Raw genomic sequence first — 24,908 nt, 5'->3', positions numbered from 1 at the left:
GGCCTGATTGCCCCCAACTGCCCTCCCCTGCTGGTCCAGTCACCCCTAATTTCCCTCCCTTGCCATCCTGGTCACCCCTAACTGTCCTCCCCTGCAGGCCTGGTTGCCCCTAACTGTCCTCCCCTGCTGGCCTGGTCGCACCCAACTGCCCTCCTCTGCAGGGCTGGTCCCCCCAATTGTCCTCCCCTGGCCTGGTCATCCCTAACTGCCCTCTCCTGCTGGCCCCATTGCCCACAACTGCCTGCCCCTACCAGCCATCTTGTGGTGGCCATCTTTTGTTCACATGGGGGGGGCCATCTTGTGTGTTGGAGTGATGGTCAATTTGCATATTACCTCTTTATTATATAGGATAGGATGTGAACATTCTAAGGGCTGAGGGTGTACATGTGGAATGATACTCAGATTTGAATCTCCCCACATTGTCACTATGCATCTGCTCTTCCCTGATTTGCACCAGCTAAGTGTCATTGCATATTTTTATTGTTTATGTTTATTTAGTAATGTTGGAGGCACAGAGAAGTGTAAGGTAATAAAATGTTTTAAGAAGGACAAATTACTGTGTCAAAATGCATGTTAATCACCTTTTATTACAAAGGCTGGAAAGCTGGGGTTTCTAAAATGCAATATATAGATCTTGTAATATAGAAACCCACACCTGAAACCTATATGTTCATGTTGACCAATGTCATCCTAATACATTTAATTTAAAAAAAGAACATGGCTCAAGGACAGATTCATCAAAATGACTCAAAAAGGCCGATAAATATTTCATAATGCTATTGCTCTAAATTAGCACTACTTATTTATGTACTTATGCTAATTTCCCAAATCCCACTGAGTCCTTTAAATGTGATATTTGTTTGCTTCACTGCTTTTCCTTAACTGTGAGCCCATAAAGCCTTAATTTGCCAGTTTTTGCATTCTCATTTTTGCCCTACTTTTGTGCAGGCAGTTGTCACTGTATGAAGTCTAAGGTAGGAGCAAAAAGCGTTTCTTCTTTCTTTATGCTGAGAATGCTTGCTTTATTGGACAAAAGAGCACTTGATCAAGAGCCACCCATAAAACCTACTCCAGTTCTTGGTCAGCATCCAAGGGAGCTGAGAGAAAACCCAGCCTCAGACCTGAGCTGGAATTAAGATGCAGTAGTGAGCATCATCACCCAAAATAACGCATGGCCATGGGCTGAGGACCACAGCACAGCCTGAACGGCTGAACCACGCTTTACTCTGCTGAGGACTTGACTGGATCATCTCATTTAATCCTCACCTCAGTGCTGGCAGCATAAGTACGACCAGGGTACCCATTGCACAGCCAAAGCTTGAGCTGTTTAAGTAACCTGTTCAGGTCACACCCCAAGATACAATTCCAGAGCTGGTGGACACGGAGCCTGTGCTCTCAGCATCCAGTGCCATTTTATTACAGGACCCTTCCAGATTGTATTTGGGATCTTAAGGAATGACACCGGGGTCAACTAACATTTAGTTCTAGAGGCAGAGTAAGTTAAGCCGAGCTATATCTGCAGATACCCCTTGACCACTAGCCTGCTGACTTTTTCCTTACCTTGTGTCTATTGAGTTAGTAACAAGCCTTTTGAGATTCTGAATGATTATGAGAATGGTGTATATTACATGTGCAATATAACATCCTCAGTAGCCTCACAGACACCATTCACTCATTCCACAAATATTTACTGAGCACCTTCAATATGTCTCCTACTATTATCGGGGATATAGCTGATCCAAGATCCCTATGCTCATAAGAACCTACATTCTAGGGGAGGCAGATAATCAAAAAAATAAATAAGTAAATATGAAAGCATATTAAATAGACATGCCAAAGAAGAAAATTAAAGCCGGGAAAGGGTATGGGAATTGTTCGAGGCAGCGTCTGCAATTTTAGCCTAAGTGGCTACAGAAGGTGACATCTGAGTGAAGTCCATAATAAATAAATGGGAATTGATGTCTTTGGATATGTTTTTAATCAAAAGCTCTTAAAGGAGAAAAAAAAACACTATGTGTTATGGCACATAGAGGTCAGAGGGCTGTTGTCAACACTTGGTAAAGGTTTAGCAACACATTTCATGATATATATTCATGATATACAAATACATATTCATGATATATTAGTTCCAAAGAATTTGGACTAGTATTCCCAGATAAAATAAAGGACACACAGTTAAATTTGAATTCCAGGTAAACAATGCATAATTTTTAGTATATGTTTTTTTCAAATACTTTTTGGGACATAAAAAATAACTGTTGCTTATATAAAATCCATATTTAAGTGGGTATCCTGCATTTTCATTTGCTAAATGTGGCAACTCTAACTTGGACAAATTAGCACTGCAGCTCATTCATCTGCAAAATAGAAATAAAAATTATTGCCAAGCTGGGGGAAAAGAATTACATTTGTTCTTTCAGGCAGAACAAAATAAAAACATAAGACAAAGGATTTTTAAAGGATTAAATTAAGAGAGGTATACACTGTAAGAATGTTGAAATAAAATAGATACTTAACAAGGTGTTATACTTATTGTTTATAATTTTGTACTTCTGAAAGACAAATCCCTGAATTTGGGAACTTCGGGCTTGAAAGAAGGGAGAATGATAATGACAGCTAGCTGGAGTATTTCTTTCTGTAACCTGTCTCTCCTTTGGGCGGGATCACAGGGTAATTTGTGCGTTGAGTTACTTTTGAGTTACATTTGCAGCACTTTAAAGACTGAATTAGGCACTGGCAGATGTGGTTCAGTTGATTGGGCATTGTCCCATGCACTGAAAGGTTGCTGGTTCGATTCTGGGTCTGGGCACATGCTTGTGGTTTGGGGCTCGATCCCTGGTAGGGGGCATGCAGGAGGCAGCCAATCAATGTTTCACTCTCACATTGATGTTTCTTTCTATTTCTCCCTCTCCCTTCCTCTCTCTCTAAAAATCAATTAAAATCCTTACAAAATTAAACAATAATAAAAAGAAACTAAATTATCCCAGGGTATAGATCTGCGGAGGCAAAGAAAACTTCAGGGACCATTTATTGCATACTAGAGGCCTGGTGCACTAAATTTGTGCATAGAGGGGAGGGTGTCCCTCAGCCTGGCCTGTACCCTCTCGAAATCCAGGACCCCTCTGGGGATGTCTGACTGCCGGTTTAGGTCTGATCCCTCAGGCCTAAACTGGCAGTCAGACATCCCTCTCCCAACCTGGGACCACTGGCTCCTAACCACTCACTTGCTTGCCTGATTATCCCTAACCACTTGCCTGCCTGCCTGATCGCCCTTAACTGCTCACCTGTCTGCCTGCCTGATCGTCCCTAACCGCTCGCCTGCCTGCCTGATTGCCCCTAACTGCTCACCTGCCTGCCTGCCTGATTGCCCCTAACCACTCTGCCTGCCTGCCTGATTGCCCCTAACTACTCACCTGCCTGCCTGATCACCCCTAACCACTCTGCCTGCCTGCCTCATCACCCCTAACTCTTGCCTGCCTGCCTGATTGCCCCTAACCGCCTCCGCCTCAGCTCCCGCCGCCACGGCTTCATCCAGAAGGATGTCTGGAATGATGTCTGGAAGGTCGTTCAGCTGTCCGGTCTAATTAGCACATTATGCTTTTATTATTATAGATTTTTCATGCTGTAAGTGGGTAAACTAAATTCCAGGGACAAGAAGGTGATGTGATTTTTCCAAGCAAGTCAGAGGGAAAGAGAGAGGTCTAACACCTGCATTCCTTATACGATGCTCTTGTCACCCCCAAAAGAAAATATTTAACCCAGTTTTCCTCCTTTAATTCTGAAAGTAGTACTGAGGTGCATGATGAACATGGCACCAAATGATGAGGCCCAGAGACAGGAGAGGTGGAGGGCAGGAAGGGAGGGAGGAACATTTTAGGGAATTTTTAAAAATGCAGTAAAAAAGTGCGAACAGGATTGCGGGTAGTGACTGATCAGCTCCGTCACAGTGGAGAAGCTCTAGGACAGACACCAAGCATTGCAATGCTGATGTGGACAGACATTCAGGTGTGGCTGGAGAGGGTCAGGATCCAAAGAGATAATTGCTAATGAAGTGCCCTGTCTAAAGGGAGGAAGTAGCACTAACTTATTTTTTAACTTTTTGTTTTTACTTAATTTCATATTTGTAGAAAAGAAGCAAGAATAGTATGGGGGATTCTGTATATTCTTCAACAGATTCTCCAAATATTAGCAATGTTCACAGTTACCTTACCTCCTCTCCTCTCTCTCTCTCTCTTTATACACACACACACACACACACACACACACACACACACACACACACAATTTTTTTCTGAACCATTATTTTTTGTTAATCCTCACCTGAGGATATTTTTCCATTAATTTTGAGAAATAGAGGAAAGGAGGGAGTGAGTAAGGAAGAGAGAGAGAGACATGGATGTGAGATAGAAACATCAATCATTTACCTCTCACACACACTGGGGATGGAACCCACAACCTAGGTATGTGCCCTGACCAGGAATCAAACTCGCAACCTTTTTGTGCACAGGATGACGCTCCAACCAACTGAGCCACCCGGCCAGGGCTTTCTGAACCATCTGATTGTCAGTTGTACCTTATACTCCTTTATCCCTAAATATTTCCATGTGTATTTCTTAAAAGCAAGGGCATTCTCTTATCTATATACATAAAAGCCTAAGCGACCAGCCAACCGGCCAACCGGCCAGTAGCTATGATGCACAATGACCACCAGGGGGCAGAGGCTCAACCCAGGAGCTGCCTAGTGACAGCAACTTTGCAGAGTGCCCTCTCACACTCCAGGATCCCTCTGGGGATGTTGGATTGCTGGTTTTGGCCCAATCTCCGTAGGCCAGGCTGAGGAACCCTACCTGTCAGAGGGACCCCACTCACTTTGCAGATGCCCTCCGAGCCCTGGTGCCGCCACAGGTGCGGCCGGCCAGGGAGGGACCACAGGAGGTTGGCTCCAGAGTGTGTCCAGCCCGTCTCGTCCAGTCCTGACCCACCAGCCAGCTTCTAATTAATTTTCTTTCAATGTGCATGAATCCATGCACCAGGCCTCTAGTCTGATTATAATAAAGTAATAAAATCACAAAATTAATATTAATATCATACTATTATCTAATGTATCCAATGCCAATTTTGCCCATGCTGTCTTCTACAGCAAAAGAAAACGCTGGGTCATACACTGCATTCAGTCACATGTCCCTGTAGTCTCCTTTCATCTGGAGCAGTTCCTCAGTCTTCCTTTGTGCTTCATTCTGGAGCTTACAGGTCATTTTGGAAGAGGTTCCTCTGTTTGGTTTGTCCGCTGTTTCCTTGTGATTAAATTCAGGTTATGCATATTTCGCAAAAAAGTGCACAGAAGTGATGTTGTGTTCTTCTCAGTGCATCCTATCAGGAGCCACATGCTGGTGATACTAACTTTCATCACTTGGCTAAGGTGGTTCTGCCAGGTCTCCCCACTGCCCCTTTACCATTAATGAGTATCTCATGGAGATTTACTTTGAGACTGTGAAAGTAACTTGTTACTCCTTAAACTTTCACATACTAGCTTGAGCATCCATTGATGATTCTTGCCTGAGACAATGACTTGATAATTTTCTGTTTTCATTATTTCCCCTATATTTATTATTTCACATTCTATTGCAGTGAAAAGCTTACTCTATTTTTCCTTCCTTTCTTTCTCCCTCCCTCCTTTCCTTTTCTTTCCTTCTCTCTATCAATGTGGTTTATAAATTCTTATTTTATTCAATGTATTATTTTCTTTCATTATCATTAATTACTCTGATACTCAATTTGTCTTCAATTTGGCACTGGCTTAACTTTAAAGGGGTGGGAGTAACAGACTTCAACATGAGTACTTCAGGAAAAATGCATAACACTAAGGACTATATCAAGAAAACTGGACTCCTCGAAGATAATCATTCTCCTTATTACTACTAGTGAGTGCTTTTATGTGTCAGGTGGAATGCCATGCAGTTCGTATTTAACTCATTTAACTTTCAAGATGTGGTGAGGTAGATATTGTGCCATTTCTTTTTTCATTTAAAGATGAGGAAATGAAGGCTCTGAGAAAACAAGTTCATCAAGGCCTGGTTGACTCCAGGACCCCTGCTGTCAACCACCAGGCAACCCAAACCATAGGTATGGAACCCCTCAGGAAAGGAAAAGATCTTAGAACAGCGGTTCTCAACCTGTGGATCGTGACCCCTTTGGGGGTTGAATGACCCTTTCACAGGGGTCGCCTAAGACCATTGGAAAATACATATAGAATTACATATTGTTTTTGTGATTAATCACTATGCTTTAATTATGTTCAATTTGTAACAATGAAAATACATCCTGCATATCAGATGTTTACATTACGATTCATAACAGTAGCAAAATAACAGCTATGAAGTAGCAACGAAAATAATTTTATGGTTGGGGGTCACCACAACATGAGGAACTGTATTAAAGGGTCGCGGCATTAGGAAGGTTGAGAACCACTGTCTTAGAAAGAAGGCTGAGCAGCTGTTCCTTCAGGTAGCTGGGCATTTTTTTTCCAGGACCTCAAGAGTCATCTGAACTTTTCCATTTTTACATGGAGCAGTTGGAAACTGCCTCCAAGTCTGTCATTCCTCTGGGAACCTGCTCGGTGGAAACCATCCACTCCGGCCCGAAATCCAGCGAGGAAAGCACAAAGGAAGCTCGTTTGTGCCCATGTCGGCTGGCAGAATCCAGAAAGAAGTAACTTGGCCAAGTTACCCAGGGAAGCATTCCCAAGGGTCAAGACAAGTAAAAGCCACATTCAGGAAGGAGGGGAGGAGAAAACGAAGGGAACAGTAGAGCTGGGATGGTTTAGAAATTCAGTACCTACTTGATTCTATAGCTCCTGGGTGGACAAGAGCGGAGGCTTTACCCGCCCTGCAGGTTAACATACGAGGTCCTTCTTTTTGCAACAATACCACTGCTTCCACCACCACACCATCACTGTTAATACCAGATTTTAGGTTTTATGAGAATGAGCTTAGTTAGATGAAGGAAGTATGTGGCATGCTACTGAAACTGAGGCAAACAAGTGTCCTGCCTTGTTTGAGAGGAGAAAGCACAGTTGGATCTGAGAATCACATCGCTACCCTCCCAGGAGGAGCAAACTAAAAATAAAAGACAACAAGGTGCTTCCTGCCAGCCAGTAAATCCAATAAGCAAAGAAGATGCCTCAACCTGGCGCTGGGTAGTTAACAGTCGGCCTGACTCTCTCCACCCGAGCCGGCCATGTGGTTCTCAGAGCGAACAGCTACCAAGCAGAGCCCCTCAGATTAACCCATAGGTGGTGTTGAACCACTTGCCATTAAGATATTTGCAAAGCAAACAAAAATGATAGCCCCACTCTGAGTGCTGGGAGCCGGCCAGGAGCGCTGGCTGTTCTTGTTGACACAAAGAGCTCTCCAGGGAGGGTCTAAGCCAGAGCACGGAAGGCCACTCCTGCCTGCGTCTCCAGACTGTGTTGATCTTAGGCCATTAGAATCCTGGTATCGGGGACTGTTTATTATCTAATTTCCCAATCACAGCAGTTGCTCGAGCTCTGTTTCACCAGAGCTCTCTGTTCCTCTCTGTTCCCCCGACCTGACCTACACCATTCAGATGAAAAGAAAAGCTCCAACCCTCCTCCTGTTTTGTCTACTCATCCAGGAGGCGAGTCTGAGAAGTTACTGAGATGCACCCGGAGTGTGGCATTACTACTGTCAACAGTTTCTGTGGGGAAGGCTTGCTCAGGTTCCTTCTTAATTTAAAGCGACTGGCGCAATGCTAACGGGAAATACGCTGGCATATCTGTGCCCTACAGGTAGGCGCCAACGGTCATTTAATTCACAAAAGACACTTGGGACTGAAACACTATTTTTTCCTTCTAAGCCAGAGAAGAATATGGAATAAAGTTAATAAGGCTGTGGAAATGTACAAAGTTTATCTTTTTTTCAACCTGTAGGATTATACTGTCGGTTTCTTTAAGTGTTCATAATGAAACTATATAGAATTTACTTTTACATAAATATTGTTTTCAACTTGAGTAAGTTTTTTTATTGTTTATTTTTTTTTCAAAATAGCCTCAGTATTCAAAGGCATTTTGCTCAAAAATTCCCTCTGATCCTGAATGTAGCAAAAGTTTTCATGAGGATACAACAAAGTAGATATCAGAGGTGTGGTGAATTTTTAGAATTTCTTACACCCACAACATGGGTCATGTAGAAAGGCAACAAGAGATGGTGAAATGGTTAGAAGAATTTGCCAGATTCTGTCATTACTTGAAATCATCCTTTAAATTCAGAACCAGAACTTTAAGAGATGTAGGTATTGTGTAAGGAGAGAGTGAGTGAGAGAGAGCGCGCGCTAAAGACAGATTGAGGTTTCTTTAGAAAAAGTAGAGGCATCTATAATAATAAAAGGGAAATATGCTAATTAGACCAGACATCTTCTGGACGTCCTTCCTGACGAAGCCGGGACAGGAGGGAAGCCAGCCCGGGTCCTGGGTGCCTGCAGGCAGCCGGAGGAGGGAAGCCGGTGCTGGCAGCTGGGGGAAGGTAGGCCTACTCTTGCATGAATTTTCATGCATTGGGCCTCTAGTTTTTATACAAAAGAAGAAAGTCACTTGACATTTAAAGTACAAGTTAGAAAGCAAGTTTCTAGATTCTTGAATACATCATTGAGTATTTAGATGATATTTATCCAAATAAAATTAAAAGTTGTTGGACCCAAATTCTCTGTAAATGTGCAAATTTTCCAGAGAAAAAGTGAATCCAACACTGCAGGTCAACTTTGCAGAGCTCATGCTGTCATTTGCTGATGCAAATCTGCTTAGGGATCGATTAACAGAAGCACAAACATTCATGTCCACAGGTGGGGTGGTGTCGTAACTTCAGCTATGCATCAGTTATGTTGGACATACCAAAAATTAGTTATCAACCAAACTGTCCAAATTGTTTTTGGAGATGCTCCATCTTTGTCTAAGGCACCAGGCTAAAAATCACTGTCGTAAAGTACGGATCTCACATAGGTTGGGGTGGTCAGAGAACCCAAGTCAAACATGCATTTCAACATTATTTCTGATTAAGTTCACTACATGCTGGTTCCTAGCAACCAACCATTAAATTAAGATATTAACCACAGACAGCTACCGGCCAATAACTGAGTTTCTAACACAAAACCACATAATTAATTAAGCATCTTCCCAAAGTTGGGGTTTATTTAAGAGTTAAGAATGTAGATCCATTGCAGAAAAGTGACACCATGTAAATAACATCTCCCTTTACTTATTTTGTTAGCACTGTTGGCTTTTTGAGAAAGCTGGCTTCCTACTTTATAAAAGAATTAATTATGTTCAGGTCAAACTCAAGATAAATAGGAAGTATTTCTTGAGGACAAAGTAATTAAATTTAGCTTTAGACCAAACAAAAATAAAAATTTCTGGAGCACATATTCATTCATCAATTACTTTTATTTTATGCCTATTGTGGCCACAGATTCTAGATTTGGTGAGTCATACAGAAATGAGTGACAGTTTCAGCCCTGAAATTTATTATCTCATGCAGCATACAGTAATCACAGCTAACATTTTGTGCACTTAGTACATGCTAGGTAGTCTTCTAAAAATTTTCTATGGTTTATTCTCACAATGGACATATGAGGTAGGTACCATTATTGGAAATATGCTTAACTTGCCCAAAGTCATGGAGCTAATTGGATATAGACCTGGGCCTAGAAGAGAAACAATCTGGCTCCAGAGTCTGCAGCCTAACCTGCTCCTCTACCTGCATGGCCCCTGCACACAACGGGCAGGAATCAAACTCAGATGCTGGTGGGGCCGGGCCATGAGTAGGCCAGTGACTTGGTATCAATGGAAAACAGCTTCTACTCAGTTCTAGCCGATTGCTAATTACTCCAATTTTTCAAGAGCCATCAGATATCTGAATTATTATATGAACTCTTTCTATTTTTATATGTTAGAAATGAATTAAGAACATCAAAAACATTGTGCAAGCCAAATGAAATACATCTGTAGACTATATCCTACCCAACGACTGTAGGTGTGCATCTTTTGGCTTATACTCTATGGTCCAAAATATTTTGTGCTGCTTTTAAGGCCTCTCATATCCTGGCTCTCAACTGCCTTATTCCCTGCCTCACACCACTGCCACACCTGACCCTTGGGCTTCATCCCACTGGACACCCCATCCTCTCCAGAGACCCCCAAAGACCCCCAGCATATCCTGCCTTTGGGCTGTGTCCCAGGCTATTTCTCCCACCTGGGATGCTCTTCTCCTGGCTCTAGCCTGCCTCAAGGCCCTGTAGGACAGTGATGGCGAACCTATGACACTCATTTTTTTGGTTGATTTTTCTTTGTTAAATGGCATTTAAATATATAAAATAAATATCAAAAATATAAATCTTTGTTTTACTATGGTTGCAAATATCAAAAAATTTCTATATGTGACACGGCACCAGAGTTAAGTTAGGGTTTTTCAAAATGCTGACACGCCGAGCTCAAAAGGTTCACCATCCCTGCTGTAGGAGGTACCATATGGGTGAGACCTTGATGGATGTGTAAACTATCAACAGGTAAAGAAAGAACTGGCAAGAGTATTCCATTCAGAAGGAACAGCATGAACAGATATACAGAAATAGGGAAACAAAAGACATGTTGAAAACCACCAAACAGTTCCAGATATTTTTTAAGAGGCCTCAGTCCTTGGAATCTGGTCCTATAAAGAGAACACTGATTGCTGACAATCTTGACATCCACAATCCTTCTAAAAGGGTCCTTTGCATAAGGATCACTGATGATTTAAGGTTTGTTGAAATAGTTCAGATAAATATTTATGTACAGCCATAAGCAAATCCACAAGGAAAAATATAACTCAAAACAGATTTTTCCTTGAAGCTCCTTTCAGCTGGTGATAAAATTTCCGGCTTCAAAAAGGTTTTGAAAGTAAATGTGACCAATTAATATTTTTAAAGTCTAGAAACTCTGAGAAGGCCCTAACAATCAAGTAAGCTCTGAAAGTTGTCATTTGAGGGTGTGCCAGTGGATTCCTGGCCATATTGGCAAGGGTGAGTCTTGGGCTCAAAGTCAACCTCAGATTTCTCCCTGAGATAAGAGCCAGGAACATGGGAAAATAAAAATTGGCTCTCAAGTTAAAAGTAGATAGGGAGCATTGTTTAAAATGTCTACAGTGCTGGATTCTTCAATGTCTATTTTAGTCTACAACTCCAGAGCTAAGTCAGAGGGGTCTTGACTCTTCAGAACAGGTTAGCTTTACAGAAACCATTAACGATTAGAAATTCTACTATTATCGCTACTACTTCTATGACTACAACCAACAACAACTCACCATCATCCGTTATTGAGCATTTATTATGTATCTAGAACTGTGCTAGTTCCTTTGCATAGATGATCTCAAAGCCTCACAATTATTTCCCTTTTGCAGCATAGGATACTAAAGTTCAGAAAGGTAAAAGAACTTGACAAAGGCTCCTAGTTTGTAAGTAGTTGAACAAGAGTTAAACCCAGGTCTGTCACCAAAGCCCATCTGCTTTCCACCTGAAGGAGATAACACATAGATCAGCACTTTATAAAAAAGGCCACCATCTCTACCGAGGCTCCCACACCTACTGCCTTCTTCCCTCCAGCTCCATGCAGGTCCTTGGTGATGCTTTAGGGCACAAACTTGGCCACAGGGTAGGACATTTGTTGGAGGGCTCTAGCTTCCTGGGGGAGTGAAAGTGGGAGGAAAATTTAGCCTGGGAATGGAAGGCTGGGAGAGGAAACATCCTCCTGATATGATATGAAAGAAAAGTTTTGTTTAATCTTCTCAGCACTGCCACATATTTCTGCAATGACCCCCCAGGCAGAGTATTTGTCAAGATTTGTGGCAATCTGTACTTCACAGCCCACATGAAAATCTGGCCCACAGTCGGCCCCGATGGGGAGGCTGTTCCTCTGGCTCATCAATTCTGAGGTCAGCCCAATTGGCTCCAAGCCCCAGAGCTGCAAGGATGACACACAGGAGAAATATGTGCTCGTTTTCCCCTCTTGTGAGGTGCCAGCTCCCCTCATGCTGCCTGAGTCACGAAGGTCCCCATCGCTCTGAGTCTGAATTCTCATTGTAGTGGCCCACAACGAAGCAGCTTCTGTGTGTGTGTGTGTGTGTGTGTGTGTGTGTGTGTGTGTGTGAGAGAGAGAGAGAGAGAGAGAGAGGGGGAGAGAGACAGAGAGAGACAGAGAGAGGCTGCTGGGTGAAAACATCTGCACCAGCATTATCAATCTCCTGTCTCCCTCAAAGGGGCTTCTTTTTACAGGACAACAGGCTAGCTGAGCTAAAGTATGCCAAATAAAAGCCTTGCGAGAGCTCTGCCATATGCAGGCCAAATTAAATTAAGGGGCATAATCCTCCCTATTGTACCTATCAGCATTAAAACGGAGGATTATCATATGGGAACAAAGCCCCATGACATAAAAGAGTATTTCCATGCTGTCCTTCTCTGTATGGGCTCACACAGGAAGTAGAGCAGGGAAGCGCCACGCCAACCACTGACTTCTTTCCCCCTGAGGCTTCCTCCTCCCCAGCCAAGTTAACCCACCCGCCAGGCACAGATGGGAGCACCTTTTCCATGAGGCCTTGGGCTTTCTCCCAGGATTCAGACCTGGAATTGTCTCCACCAGTCACAGGGAGACAGTTTTATGCCCACCAGGATTATTCTTTAGCTGGTTGTGAGTTAAGATTTGCTGTAATGAAAGTTGCAGAGAACATAGAACAGAAAAAGTGCTGGGTTAAATGTTTGGAGCCTGGAACCTAGAGAGACATTACAATGTACTGGTTAAAAGACTGGGCTCTGGAATCAGAAGGCCTGTGTTCAAATCCTGACTCTGTCACGTTGAGTGACATTGGCAAGTTACTTGTAATCTCTAAATGTCAGAAATCATAAAATGTATACCACTCCCGTAGGTTTGTTAGGAGGATTAAATAGGATAATGCAGGTAAGGAAGTTGTTAAGGAAGAGCAAATATTAGTTGTTGTTATTGTTGGAGACAAAAGATTCGGATTCAAACCCCAGGCCTGCCATTTATTCTCTCTGTGATACTGGGTGACCCCCAGATTAGCTGATTGGGTGCACAGGTAGGTAAATCTGATACCTCCAACCTGGCCCTGAGCTCTGGGCCAACATTTGGAAGCTACTTGATTAGAATTTCCCTTGTCCACTTTACTCACCAGCAACTTGGAGTCGGTAACACCAGCCCAAAGGCTGATGTGAGAATTAGGTGAGATAACTGTGGGAAAAGGCCTGACATCACAATAAATATGGGATGAACCTTAATGACGACCTCAGCATGTCCCTGGCATTCTCATTCTCAGCAATATTTCTTGTCATATCTGGGTCTTCCTTATGAACTCTTCCCTCTGATTTTGCCTTATCTTCCTCTTTCCTTAGTACCTATCTGTTCCCATCTCTTATCCCTTCAGGACTCTTTGTTGGTTGCGTCCCCAACCCATTTATTCTGCCTATTTTCTCATGCAGATGCTGAAAATGCATATGGTCATTTTCCCAGACTCCCTTGCAGCTCCCCTGCAGAGCCACATCTGAAAATTCTGGCCAATGAGATGTGAGGAAAGTATGCTGGGGATTTCTGGGAAAGGTTTCCTTCCTGACAAACAGAGACCCTTCTGAGGAGAGTCCCTTTCCATCCACCTCTTCCTTCCTGCTTTGGTCATTGCCATGTGAGGAAGTGATACTTAGCATGACTTCAGCCACTGTGTGGCCATAAGTGGGAGCATCACTGACATGCTGAGATAACAGAGCAAAGGGATGAAGAAACCTATGTCCTTGATGACATCCCTGAGTGGCTGATCCAGCACTGAACTTCTTTCTGTCCTCAGACCTCTTGTTCTGAGGAATCCTTTAACGTCTGGGGTGGAGGCTCAGTTACTTGCTGCTGTGAGCATCACCACTGGCATGTCCCACTTATCCTTATTATGCCCATCATGCCCCCACTCCACGACGCCCTTCCTTTCAATCCCTGGGTTGATCCACGGGGCACCGAGGAGACCATCAAACACAGAGGGAAAGTGGGGCCCCAGCCCCCTGGGGCAGGAAGGTCCTGACACACTATCTGGTGAATTATTCTGGGCCTTGTTGCTGCCACCACTCAAAAATGAAGAAGGAAGCACATTTTTTCTCATAAAAATCTGAGTTCTGTGATGGTTGCTAGAGGGGATGGGGGTTGGGGAACTGGGTGAAAAAAGTGAAGAGATTGAGAAGTACAAATTGGTAAAAACAGTCATGGGGATGTATAGTACAGCATAAGGAATATAGTCAATAATATTGTAGTGACTATGTATGGTGCCAGGTGGGTACTGGGAATATCAGGGGGATCACTTTGTAAAGTATGTGATTGTCTAACCACTAATCTGCACACCTGAAACTAATATACAATAATATTGAATGTAAATGGTAATTGAAAAATAAAAATAAAAAGAAGGAAAAAATCTGAGTTCTGAAGAGTGGCCTTGGAAGTCAGCTTGATAACCTCATTCATTGCATGCACTGGAAACAGGAAGAGGGAAGACTCAGTCCTTGCCCTTGAGAAGCTGACCTGCCAGCACACAGTCAACCACAACACTAGGCAAACGTGAAGAGCCGCAGAGAGTAACTAACCAAAGAGTGGTCTGGGGACCCCATCTGCGAACTGTTAGCACTCACAGTATCACAAGGAGCTTGTGCCAGATATAGGCCAATTCATCACCAAGTACCTTGTTTACTTTAGCTGATTATATGTTTATTGGTAGCAAGACTTTCTTATTGAAGAAATAAGTGGATTGATTTACATTCAGACACACGCTCATTATTTTGTCTTGCACTTTGAGTAGTACTTTTAAAACTTGCTATAAAGGTTCAAGAGTTAAAGAGAATTAAGGTCTTCATGGATAAAAGGGATATGACAATGTATCTTGGAAAAATAGGTAAGAATTGAATAGAAAGGAATGAACAGAAAGAACAGAGGTAGGTGCACTGGTAGAACAATATAAAGCCTGGCTCCAGGTAGCCATATAGGGTCCAGAGGGTGCATAGAGGGGCATACAGGGGGTGAGCTGAAGGACAAATTGGAGCAAGATAGGGAGAGGCTAGATATAGCAGACTGAGAAGTCTGAACCTCTTTTAGTCTAAAAAGGGAAGCCATTAAAGTTCTTTGAAAAGTCAGAATATGCTTCAGGACAATTGATCAGGTGTCAGAAATGAAAGCTGGTCTGTAAAGAGGAGAGAACAGAGAGGGGAAAAAAAGAGAGAGATAATGGCAGGCCTGGACCACGGAAGAATGCTAAGAAAATGATTGAGGATGGGGTTAAGTGAGAGGTAGGGATCAAAAATGACTGCCAGGTTTGAAGGCCAGGACACAAGAAAGTGTTTGTGCCACTCACAAGAATGGGAAGGTCAGGTGAAGGAGGTGGCTTGCTGGGGGCTTTTCTGTGGAGACTCTGGGATGTAAATCAGGCACACATGGGCAACAGGCATTGGGTGTAAAAGTATAACGCTCAGAACAGAGATCTGAGAATCATGCTCACACAGCTCAGAGTGGATACCAGAGGACACCTGTGAAAGAAGATATCATCCAGGTGGAAAGTAAGAAAGAAGAGAGTCAAGGACCTGAGAATTGCCTGCATTTCAATGCTGGGTGGAAGAGAAGGAGGATGGAGACCAAGAACATCTCGGAGGAAGAACCTGAAGACGGCAGTACCGCAGACACCCGTGGGAGAGTGCGGTCCAAGGAAAGCATGGCCCGCGAGTGGAATGCTGCAGAGTCTGATGAAGATGAGGCGCCAGCAACAGGGAGCGAATCTCCCTAAGGACAGTCTTAGAATGTGGTGAGGGCACAGATCAGATTTTAGGATTAAGGAGGGAGGGGTTGGTGAGGCAACTGGCCTGGATGCTTGTCTGAGGAAGTCTGATAGTAAAAGTAAGAAGGGGGAGGGACAGGGCCAAGAGCAAGCTTTGTTAGAATGGGAGAGGTATAAGCAAAAGGGAAAGAAGCAGCAGACAGACAGATGTGAAAGCAAGGGGTGGGCTAACTGCTGGTGGCAGGGCCTAGAGAGCAGGAACACAACAGAGGGGTTGCCCCGTGTGGGGAAGAGGACCTGTGTGCTTTTGAGATGGGAGTAAAGGAAGAAAAGACAGCTGAATATAAGGAGAGATTCTAAGGTGAAGGGAAGGGAAGTGGAAGTTGCTCACAGAACTGTCCTGATATTCTGAGTAAAGTTAGTCATCTGCCCAGCTGGTGTGGCTCAGTGGTTGACCCAGGAGGTCACAGTTTGATTTCCGGTCAGTGCACATGCCTGGGTTGCAGGCCCAATTCCCAGTGTGGGACGTGCAGGAGGCAGCCTATCGATGATTCTCTCTCATCATTGATGTTTCTGTCTCTCTCTCCTTCTCCCTTCCTCTCTGAAATCAATAAAATATATTTAAAAATAATAATAATAAAGTTAGTCATCAGCTGAGGTTGAAGGGAGTCATGCTGGGGCTGGATCCATTTACCAGACTGGTTCACTGACTTGCCCAAGGACAAACAGCTGGAAAATGTTAGCACTAGGACCAAAACCCAAGTCTTCCACCTACCAAGTTCAGTTGTCTTTCTGCTGCAACAGAAATTCTAAATTTTGTTAACCTAATATGAAATATTAGTCTATAATTGTTCCTCAAGTACCTTATAAAATGAGCTATTCTTACTATTTAGGAAAGTAGTCTACTTTAACAGTAGTCCAACAGTAATTTGAGACCACTAGAGAAGTATTGAGAATTAAATTTGTCAGATCTCAAAAATATTAATAAGACATTTCAAAAAATTAAAAATTAATTTTAAAAATTACAAATGAAGACCACTTCTTTTTTTCAAGTGAAAAGATGCAAAAAACTTTCTAATGGCCTGCTTCATTCTCCAAATCTGGAGTAAAGTTTTTTTAAAATGTATCTTTATATTTGAGAGTATTACAGATTTTCCCCTTCCCCCCTCTCCCATTGACCCTTTCCACCCCAAACCCCCCCACCTCCCCAGGCCGTCATTGCACTATTGTCTGTGTACATGGGTTATGCATATATGCATACAAGTTCCTTGGTTGATCTCTTCTCACCTACCCACCCCCCCTGCTTTCCCTCTGAGATTCCACAGTCTGTCCCATGCTTCCATGTCTCTGGATCCATTTTGTTTGTCAGTTTATTTTGTTCAATTAGATTCTACATATAAGTGAGATCATGTGATACTTGTCTTTGTCTGACTGGCTTATTTCACTTAGCGTAATACTCTCCAGGTCCCTCCATGCTGTCTCAAAGGGCAAGAGATCCTTCTTTTTAACTGCTGCATAGTATTCCATGGTGTACCACAACTTTTTTATCCACTCATCTACTGATGGGCACTTAGGCTGTTTCCAAATATTAGCTATTGTAAATAGTATTGTAAATAGCACTGCTACAAACATAGGGGTGCATATATTCTTTCTGATTGTTGTTTCAGGATTCTTAGGATATATTTTCAGAAATGGTGTCACTGGGTCAAAAAATGTTTTAAATTTAAAAATGGAGTAAACCTTTAATGAGAGTTCCTGTAGTCAATTTGGGGGTAAGTACGAGAGGCAAGCTTTATTCTAGGTGGACCTTCCCTTTGCATGGTTCACTCCCTCCTGCAGTTGCCTCCTCCTCCTGGTGACGTGTGTGATGGGGCCTGGAAACCTGTTCTGAGAGAAGGTAGGCTCTGAAGGCTTCCCTGAAGAACAGGACGCCTGTGAGTTCCATGAGTCTCCAGTGCTTGGTGTCAGCCTGGCCTGGCCTTACTTAAAGTGACTACATTCAGCCAGTGTACTGTCCTCTGCAGACTGAGCAGCTAGGTGTACTTTGAAAATAGTGCACTATGGCCCTGGGCAAGCTCTGCTCTACTCGTCTTGAATTATATTTAACTAAAACCCTTGGGTAAACAAGAAATGATACTTCCTTTTTGCTTTAGCTTAAACCCAAGGTTTTTCAAAAATCAGGACTATTGTCATTTTTGCCTAGCCGATTCTTTGTTGTAGGGGGCTGTCTGCTGTATTGTAGGATGTGTAACATCTACTTACTGATTCCATCAGCACAACTGCTCCCCCTAAAGTTGTGCAACCAAAAATGTCGTTGGACATGCCAAAATCCAGGGGACAAAAGAGGGGCAAAATTGTCCCCATGTGAGAACCACTGCTTTAACCTAATGAGGCCAATACAGGCTTTACCATGAAGAGAACCTAAATGGCAGCATTGTCTTCAGATTACCCTATAGACCAGTGGTTCTCAACCTGTGGGTTGCAACCCCTTTGGGGGTCGAACGACCCTTTCACAGGGGTCGCCTAAGACCATCGGAAAACATATATAATTACATATTGTTCTTGTGATTAATTACTATGCTTTAATTATGTTCAATTTGTAACAATGAAAATACATCCTGCATATCAGATATTTACATTACGATTCATAACAGTAGCAAAATTACAGTTATGAAGTAGCAACAAAAATAATTTTATGGTTGGGGGTCACCACCACATGAGGAACTGTATTAAAGGGTCGCGGCATTAGGAAGGTTGAGAACCACTGCTATAGAATAAAGCCTTTGCTCACACGGTAATGACCTCTCCATGGGAGAATCTGATAGGAAATACTTTTGGTTCCACTCTCTCCAACTCACCACAAGCCACTGAATTTGAGACTGATAAATCTTATAGATAAGACTCACCGATTTTTCTCAGTGGCTGGACCAGAGTTGCTTGATGTCTCTGCACGGCCATTGGGAGATTCAGCTTGTGGACTGCTTTTACGGTCTACAAAGCCCCTCAGAACTGAGAGAAAACACACAGACAGACACCTGAGCATAGGTTCAGAAATAGCAGCATTAGATACAGTGCCGTCTCCGCTCTGCAGCACCTCTCTCCTTGCCCTCGTGCTGCTCCCTGACTTTCTGCAGCCTCATTGAGGACATGTCATCAAAACTGACCTGTTCTGTCATGGCAGGCCTCGTTCAGATAAAATAACTCATGCTAACAGGAAAACAAGTTGCTTCCGCCTGGCAATGATGGACAGAAATTAGAGCCCCAGGTGAGGTAGAGGGCAGTAGCGGCAGCATGCGGTTGATGGAACAGCCCTGCGCTGAACAGAGTTAGTAGACCTGGCCGGCCTGGGCAGGGCTGCCTGCCGAGGAGCATAGTAGGTCAAGGACCAGGGAGGTTCCCCCCCTCTGGAGATTCTGACACATTGTTTGGCCCAAGCTTACTTGAAATACTGTGATAAGCAACATAAAAGGAAGAACTGACATAAAAAGAAAAAAGAGAAGTCCACATCTGGGACACAAATACCTTTGTTTCCTAATTAAGAAGGAAAATTGACACAAATAATTTTTTAAAAATGGATTCCAGAGAGAGGGAGAGAGGGAGAGAGGGAGAGAGAGAGAGAGAGAGAGAGAGAAACATTGATTGGTTGCCTCCTGCATGCATCCCAACCATGGATCGAACCCTTAACCTGGGTATGTGTCCTGACTGGGAATTGAACCTGCCACCTTTTGGTGTACAGGATGATGCTTAACCAACTAAGCCACAATGGCCAGGCCAAGCCAAATAATTTTTAACCTTGTTTTCTGGTCCATTTCAGCAGCACCAAGACCCACCATTCACTAATCAAAGCCCAAATGGTACCATCTGTGTGGAAGCCAGGATTGCTTTTGTGTGCACATATTTTGAGAACCTTAGTATAAAAAGGAGCAATAGCAGTTTGATAGAAATTCAGAGAGGAAAAGGCATAAGCAAAGCCAGGAGACGCCACCAAGCCCATTTTGATTTGGGACTGTCCTTAGGAAGGTGCCATGGCCACCACCAGAAAGAGAAGAGGCATCAACACCTTTACTTGGAATTTAGCAAATGCTCCGGTTACTTGGCCTGGGTTTCTGATAAAAATGCACAGAATTTCTGTTCATGTGATTGAAGGGAAAACTTATTCCATGTTGCTTACTCATTTACACTTCAGTCATCAAAATATTGATTTTTAAGAGTCATTTGAAGTCTAAAAAAAAGCCAAACAGAAACTTAGCGAGTACTCTTAGTAAAGCTTAGATGAAATGTGTTCCTCCATCCCTCAGCTTTGCTGGAGGAGCAGGGAGAAGGATTTGGGTCAGAGTAAAGAGGTAAACTTAAATAAAAAGGAAGTCATCATTATGTTGCACACCTGAAATTTAATATAATGCTACATGTCAATTATACTTTCATTTTTTTTAAAAAGGGTCAAAATAAATAAGTAAAAAATGAGGAGGTTATCAAACTTGTCAAATACTTGAAGTATGTCCTGGTGACAGTTGGAATTGCCTGGTATCTCTCTGGCAGATTGTTAAACAAAGAGATTGGGGAAATGGAGATGTGGGGGGAAAACAGAAAAGTCAAATCGGGTGATTCATTCTAAGTGAATAGATCGGGTTAAAGGAATTAGACCAGTGACATGGCTGAAACAATTAAATGATGAACTTAAATTGCAGAAATGTTCATAAAAACTAGACTTGAGGTGTGCACAGGTGTGACAACAGAGGCCTCTGCGCACACAGGCCTCGCCTGCCTTCAGGGAAGTGTCCCTCTGGGTCCTGGTTTAATGAAATGCAGCAATACCAGAAGGGAGTGCTCTGAGGTGGTGAACCCTTCCAAAGTGAGACCGAGCTCTACAAGCCATTCATTTTCCCAGGAAAACTGAGCCAGTTCTTTACTGGACTATTTTGCAATCAGATGAAAAAGCATTTGACTAAAAGCATTTGACTATCAGGAGAGGAAGAAAAAGAAAGAAAACAACATAGCAGGTGTTGCAAGCTCCAATGCCTTTGGGGCCACCCAGGTAACATAAATGTGTGCGGTGTCAGGTAAAGAGGTGGGAGTGGTGGGGTTTGTGGTGAACCAAGGATGTATGCCCCATCTAAAAACATTCAGGTTCAAAGTTTAAAAAAAACACACACACACCAAAAAACACGATGTCTGGCCAAACAAAACACATCTGCGAGTTGATTACAGTAGGAGGACCTTTTATTTGTGGCTTCTGCCAGGGAGAAAGGGTTTAGAAGGTAGGTCAGTAACAGCTAGCCATGCTTCTTTTGAAAGTGGAAAGTGTCTCATTGTCTCCACCTCCAGGTCTCCTCAAGTTCAAGAAACACTGCTGCTCCCTGGGTCCCCCTTCTCGTTTTCTCCCACTCCCTAACCTCCTTGTCCCCTGGGAAAGCCCCAGTTCTGTATTTCCTTAAAACATTGGCTGGGTAACAGATTACAAAGCAGCTGGAAGGACCCAGAGCCTCTTTGCTGGGCCTGCAAACTCAACTGTAAAATCCAGCCAGGGCAACTCATCCTCACTTTTCATAAAATACCAGCATTGGCATTAAAGGTCATATTTAAGAAATCATAGCTATTTCTTTCTTTTTTTTCCACCTGAGGATATTTTCCCACTGATTTTTAGAGAGAGTGAAAGAGAGAGGGAAAGACAGAGAGAAATGTCGATGTGAAAGAAACACATCAATTAATTGCCTCTTGCACATGCCCCACCAGAGCTCGGGCTGGGGAGGAGCCTGCAATCAAGGCACATGCCCTTGACTGGAATCAAACCCGGGACCCTTTGGTCTGCAGGCCAATGCTCTATCCACTGAGAAAAACTGGCTAGGGCTCATAGCTACTTCTTCAAGCAGAAGTCCAGGGACCTTCACACTGTCAAAAGGGGAGATTCCAGTGTTTTCAACATGTTTGAACACTACTGATTTAGTCCAATTCTCTCACTTTACAATGTTGTTAATTAAGGGAGGGCTTAGACCAGATACCCAAGTTTTTATTTCTTGTCCACAGTCCTTCCTCCCCCATGAATGCTCTCAATTAGTTTAGGTCTATGTACACTGTCAGGATCATGGAAAGATCTGGCTAAAAAGCTAAATTTCCATAAATCTTAAGGTAAATCAGATAGAAGCATGTGTGCTCTGAGAGGACAGGTTGAAGGGAGGCAGGCGGTAGCTTATCTCTGTCTACACTATCCGCTTCTGCAAAATCACCATTCAGGGTGCTTGCAAGACTGCCTCTGAAATTAATCAGCTGTTCTCTATAGAAAAAAAGAGTGGCAGACAGAAGGTCCATATGAGGGGATCATTTCCAGTTCTGGAACCTTCTCTGGAATGTCCCACAGGACACCCATCCCAACTTCTAATGGCCTTACCTTCATGGTCACCAGGCTTACTACAGTCTTGAACCTGGGTACTTCCCCTGATGGCCCCTGTGACAAGTTGTGGATTACTGCTTTGATCTGAAGGGTGCCCTGTGGAATGAAACAAAAGAGAAACTTCTCAACATTATGTTCCCATACCTAGATGAAATACCAAAATGGGTGATACAACTTGACTAGGGAAACCCACATTTGTCCTATGGTTTGAGGCTCTAGAACAGTGATGGCGAACCTTTTGAGCTCCGCGTGTCAGCATTTTGAAAAACCCTAACTTAACTCTGGTGCCATGTCACATATAGAATTTTTTTGATATTTGCAACCATAGTAAAACAAAGACTTATATTTTTGATATTTATTTTATATATTTAAATGCCATTTAACAAAGAAAAATCAACCAAAAAAATGAGTTCGCGTGTCACCTCTGACACACGTGTCATAGGTTCGCCATCACTGCTCTAGAATGATGAATCTCAACAGATTCGGTGCTTATTTTTAAGATTTAACACAGTGTGGTTGGAAAGGGCATAATGGTAGGGAACAAGAGAATTAATCATGTCCTGGCTGGGCTCCCTCCTAGCTTGGTGATGTTGAGTAATTCGGGAACCTCTCTGTCTCATTGACCACATTAGTCAAACAGGGAGCTGCGTGACACACAGAGGTCATGAGTGCACCAGGCCAGGGCTCCTGGTTTGACAACTGGATGGCTTTCCCATTGCCTTTTCTGTTGCCACCACGAGGGGACCAGGGAAGTAAAAATAGGAGCAAGTTCTCCTCCTTCTCTCCAAATCTATGCCTCTCAGGCACGCCTTTCCCTTGCAGCCCTGTTCACAGATGGGTGTGGGTTGACAACCAGTTATGCTGTCACAGAAAGGACAGGCCACACACTATTCTCAGTTGAGGAATATCACAATTGCAGCCTTTCATCCTCTAGTCAGCTTAGTTCACAGTGATAAACACCTAAATATTTCTCTACCAAAATAGCTGATGGCTTGAGTAGAAAAATGCCAAAGGGTTTATCCCAGCTATTATATCTCTTCTTCCATTCTCCATGACCTTCAGACTGCCTTGGGTATCTGAAGAGGGCGCTTTGCAACGGGGTCCCTTGTCTTTAGAAGAAACCATACTGGCAGCAGGGCCCCTCCTTCCCACATAGGAGGTATTCTTCAGGCTCTGCCCCGAGGCAGTCAATTCTTACTCTGTCCCATCTCCTTCCTCCCTGATCTGAGACCTAGAGCTTGCTCTCTCTCCTCCTGTACCTTCCTTCTTCCTTTGGCTATGTCCAATTCTGTCTGTATTACTTCTAGAGATACCATATTAGAATATATGGGCTCTCCGAACTTTCTCCTTTTTTATTTCCTCTAAAGAGATATTTTTCATCCTGTCCCCCACCCTCCTTCTGGGTGACTCTCCTACCTCAGGCATCACCTTTCCACGCCCAACCTGGTGACATGGTATCTTTCCATTTGTTTAAGGCCAGACTCCTTTTTTTTTTTTTTTTATGGTTACACATCTGCCTTCTTTTTGTGAGCAGCAGGCAGGACACTTCCAGCAATAGTACAAAAATTACTTTACAGGGATTCTGTGAAGCTGACAGGAACTCTTGGGAGCTCATACGTAGATGCTAACCCAAATCAGCAGGAAGAGGACCCCACAACCATGAAGAGCGAGGCCACCAAGGAGATGAGGAGCTCTTTGCCGATGTCCCAAGTGTACTAGTACTTGGTGGAGGTGACCTCATAAATGAAGAACCAGGTGGTGAAGAACATGCCAATGGCCAACAGTACCACGGTCAGATGGGGGAAGGCAGCTGGGTTCAGTGGGCTGGTGTATCTGCTCATGGCCTCGAGCTCCATTTTGCCAAGCACAGGGTAATCTGCTGCTCTGCCCCAAGCTACTCTTTTTTTTGTTTTTTAAATATATTTTTATTGATTTCAGAGAGGAAGGGAGAGGGAGAGAGAGACAGAAACATCAATGATGAGAGAGAATCATTGATCAGCTGCCTCCTGCATGCCCCACACTGGGGATGGAGCCCACAACCCAGGCATGTGCCCTGAATGGGAATTGAACCATGACCTTCAACTACTGAGCCACGCTGGCCAGGCCCCCAGACTACTCTTAACAAGACATGGTCCCTACCCTCATGGAACTTGCATTCAAATGCATAAAATAAAACTAAAAAGAGATAACAGATGTGAAAGCACCCTGAAACTTTTAAGGTGGTGAACTGGGTAAACTAGTGTTCCCTCAAAATTCTTTTTTACCTGGAACCTCAGAAAGTTACCTTAGTTGGAAATGGGGTCTTTGCAGATGTTAGTTTAAGATGAGGTCATACTACTGGATTAAGGTGGATCTTAAATCCAAAGATTAGTGTCCTTATAAGAAGTCCATGTGGCCCTGGCTGGTTTGGCTCAGTGGCTAGAGCGTTGGCCCAAGGACTGAAGGGTCCCAGGTTCAATTCCGGACAAGGGCACATACCTCAGTTGCAGGAGGCACTCCTAGCTTGGTGATGTTGAGTAATTCGGGAACCTCTCTGTCTCATTGACCACATTAGTCAAACAGGGAGCTGCGTGACACACAGAGGTCATGAGTGCACCAGGCCAGGGCTCCTGGTTTGACAACTGGATGGCTTTCCCATTGCCTTTTCTGTTGCCACCACGAGGGGACCAGGG

At 43.5% G+C, this 24,908-nt stretch overlaps 1 protein-coding gene and 1 pseudogene across 1 annotated transcript in view; both read right to left on the bottom strand.

Moving 5' to 3' along the window:
* The window catches only part of MYO3B (myosin IIIB), a 443,210-nt gene that overhangs the window by 159,486 nt on the left and 258,816 nt on the right, over positions 1 to 24,908 (bottom strand). Inside the window, exons 29-30 of the mRNA XM_014545672.1 lie at positions 22,234 to 22,332; positions 18,755 to 18,857 (exon numbers count right to left, since the gene is read on the bottom strand). Coding sequence (XP_014401158.1) covers positions 18,755 to 18,857; positions 22,234 to 22,332 — 202 coding nt within the window. The remainder of the gene's footprint in view (positions 1 to 18,754; positions 18,858 to 22,233; positions 22,333 to 24,908) is intronic.
* LOC102253926 lies at positions 23,848 to 24,115 on the bottom strand (annotated as a pseudogene).

This window comes from Myotis brandtii, unplaced genomic scaffold, assembly GCF_000412655.1.
Source record: "Myotis brandtii unplaced genomic scaffold, ASM41265v1 scaffold112, whole genome shotgun sequence".
Lineage (NCBI taxonomy): Eukaryota > Metazoa > Chordata > Mammalia > Chiroptera > Vespertilionidae > Myotis > Myotis brandtii.
This window is presented reverse-complemented; position numbering and strand designations above follow the sequence as displayed.